Below are 2,606 nucleotides of genomic sequence, written 5' to 3'. Positions count from 1 at the left end.
CTGCTGCTGCTGCTGCTGCTGCTGCTGCTGCTGGTTTCTGAATCTGTTCTTGCTGCCTTGCACAACCGCAGGGGAGCAGCAACAGTAACACCACCAGCAGCAGCAGCTGCTGCTGCTGCACCTCCTGCTGCTGCTGCTGCTGCTGCTGTGCTTGATGAACCCAGCAGCAAGTCTGCTTCTTCTGTGTCTCCTCTCGCAAGTAGCAGCAGCTCATCTGTATCTTGTCCTACAGCAGCAGCAGCAGCTGCTGCTGCTGCTGCTGCTTCAGCTAGCAAGTCTGCTTGAGCAGCATCCTGTGCAGCAGCAGAACTCTGCTGCTGCTCGTCAGCTAGCTGCGGCAGCTGCAGCGGGGAGACAGAAGGATAGGAGACAGCCAGCAGCAGCGGGAGATGCCCCGCGTTGTCTTGGGCTTTGCTTGGTTGTGTGATGGTGCTGCGTATACGAACAGCAGCACCGCTGCTGCTGAAGCTGCTGCTGCTGCTGCAGCAGACCTCTGCATCTCTTGTTAGCAGCAACGGAGACACACGCCAAGCAGCAGCAAGACGCAGCTGCTGCAGCACAAACTGCTGCCGCTCTCTCAACACACAATACTGCTGCTTCAGGGGCAGCAGCAGCAGCAGCTGCTGCAGCGAAGGGGGAGAAACATATCTCCCCTTGCTGCTGATGTCTTCTATATAGGGGCCCAGCCAGCAGCGTATCTGCAGCTCACGCTGCTGCTGCTGCAGCTGCTGCAGCAGCAACAAGAAATATGTGGGGTCGTTGCACACAGCAAAGAAACAACGTTGAGCTCTGCAGCGGATCAGCAAGCTGCTGCTGCTGCTGGGAATGAAGGAAGCAGCAGCACAACGACGTACGGGGCAGCCAGCATCTGCTGCATCCATCTCTCGATATGTTGCTGCTGCTGTTGCTGCTGCTGCTGCTAGCAGCAACTCTGCAAATGTTGCACAAGGATGAGGAACATCCATTCCTGCTGCTGTTGCTGCTGTTGCTGCTGCTGTTGCTTCTGCTGCTGCTGCTGCTGCTGCTGCTTCTTGTTGTGCTGCTGCTGGGTCTGCTGCAGCAGCAGGTGCGGCTCCTCCTCCCTGCTGCTGCAGCTGCTGCAGCTGCTGCTCCACGATCGTCTGCTGTCTTCGTAGCTCCCGCAGCAGCAGCAGCAGCTGCAGCTTTGCATGTTGTGCAGCAGCAGGAAGAAAAGCAGCAGCAGCAGGGCACAGCAGCACAGCTCTAATGTATGGGGGTATCTCTTCGTCTGTCTTGCTGCTAACAGCAGCAAGCAGCAGCGGCTGCGGTGACGGTGGCAGTGCTGCTGCTGCACTCAAACACGGCAGCAGCAGCAGAGATCCTGCTGCTGCTGTTGCTGCTGTCGGGGCTAACCAAAAAGGAGAAGGAGGAGATAGGGGGCTTATAGACTCAGCAAAAGACAGCAGGTGAGATGCCTGCAGCAGCACACACACCAAAGCAACTATATAACAAATAAAAATTTTTGAGGGATAGCTAGCTAGCTAGCTAGCTAGCTAGCTAGCTAGATAGATAGATGGATAGATAGATAGCTAGATAGATAGATAGCTAGCTAGATAGATATATAGATGGTGAAAGAAAGAGAGACAGAAAAAGAGCGGCAGCAGCAGCAGCAGCAGCAGCAGCAAACATAATTAAATAAAAAACTAGCCAACGTAGAGAAAGAGAGACAGAAAAAGACTACCAGCAGCAGCAGCAGCAGCAGCAGCAGCAGCAGCAACAGTGGCAGCAGCAGCAGCAACAGTGGCAGCAGCAGCAGCAGCAGCAGCAGCAGCAGCAAACTCACAACAACAACAGAGTGCAGCACAGACTGCTGCACCACCCCGAAGGCCACCCAGGTAGCTACAGCTGAGTTCTCGCTGGCGGCCTGAGACACACAGCAGCAGCAGCATCAACAGCAGCAGCAGCATCAACAGCAGCAGCAGCATCAACAGCAGCAGCAGCATCAACAGCAGCAGCAGCATCAACAGCAGCAGCATCAACAGCAGCAGCGGCAGCAGCATCAACAGCAGCAGCAGCATCAACAGCAGCTGCATCAACAGCAGCAGCAGCAGCAACAACCTCATCCACAGCACCAGCAGCAGCATCAACAGCAGCAGCACCACCACCACCACCACCAGCAGCAGCAGCACCACCACCACCACCATCACCACCAGCAGCACCAACAGCAGCATCAACAGCAGCAGCAGCAGCAGCAGCAGCAGCAGCAGCAGCAGCAGACCTGAAGAAAGAAGAGTATTTTTTCTCTGAAGTGTTCCTGGCTTAGATCTATGAGTCTCCCCACAGCTCGCCCCAGTCTATCGAGCAGCGCGCGCCGCAGCAGCTGCTGCATAGCTACATGCTGCTGCCATGCTGCTGCTGAGCCTGCTGCAGCAGAACCCCTTGCTGCTGCTGCTGCTGCTGCTGCTGCTCTTTGAGATCTGCTGCTGCTGCAGCTGCGGCACCGACGCAGACACTCCACTGCATCTCCATCTAAGGCGGCCCAATCCCCAGCTATTATAGATACCTCTGTAAACCTGCAGCAGCAGCAGCAGCAGCAACAGCAGCAGCAGCAACAGCAGCAACAGCAGCAGCAACAGCAGCAGCAG

General features: G+C 56.1%; 1 protein-coding gene across 1 annotated transcript in view; it reads right to left on the bottom strand.

Annotated features, from left to right (window-relative positions):
- Positions 1-324: 324 nt before the first annotated feature.
- The window catches only part of EMH_0040850 (uncharacterized protein), a gene marked incomplete at both ends in the record, with an annotated part of 9,502 nt that continues 7,220 nt past the window's right edge, over positions 325-2,606 (bottom strand). Inside the window, 4 exons of the mRNA XM_013495557.1 lie at positions 325-432; positions 492-1,436; positions 1,805-1,885; positions 2,240-2,534. Of these exons, the coding sequence (XP_013351011.1) occupies positions 325-432; positions 492-1,436; positions 1,805-1,885; positions 2,240-2,534 (1,429 nt within the window). The remainder of the gene's footprint in view (positions 433-491; positions 1,437-1,804; positions 1,886-2,239; positions 2,535-2,606) is intronic.

This window comes from Eimeria mitis, genomic scaffold (genome assembly GCF_000499745.2).
Source record: "Eimeria mitis Houghton genomic scaffold, Emh_scaff1632, whole genome shotgun sequence".
Lineage (NCBI taxonomy): Eukaryota > Apicomplexa > Conoidasida > Eucoccidiorida > Eimeriidae > Eimeria > Eimeria mitis.
Note: the sequence above shows the minus strand (reverse complement) of the source record. Positions and strands in the feature narration are given on the sequence as shown.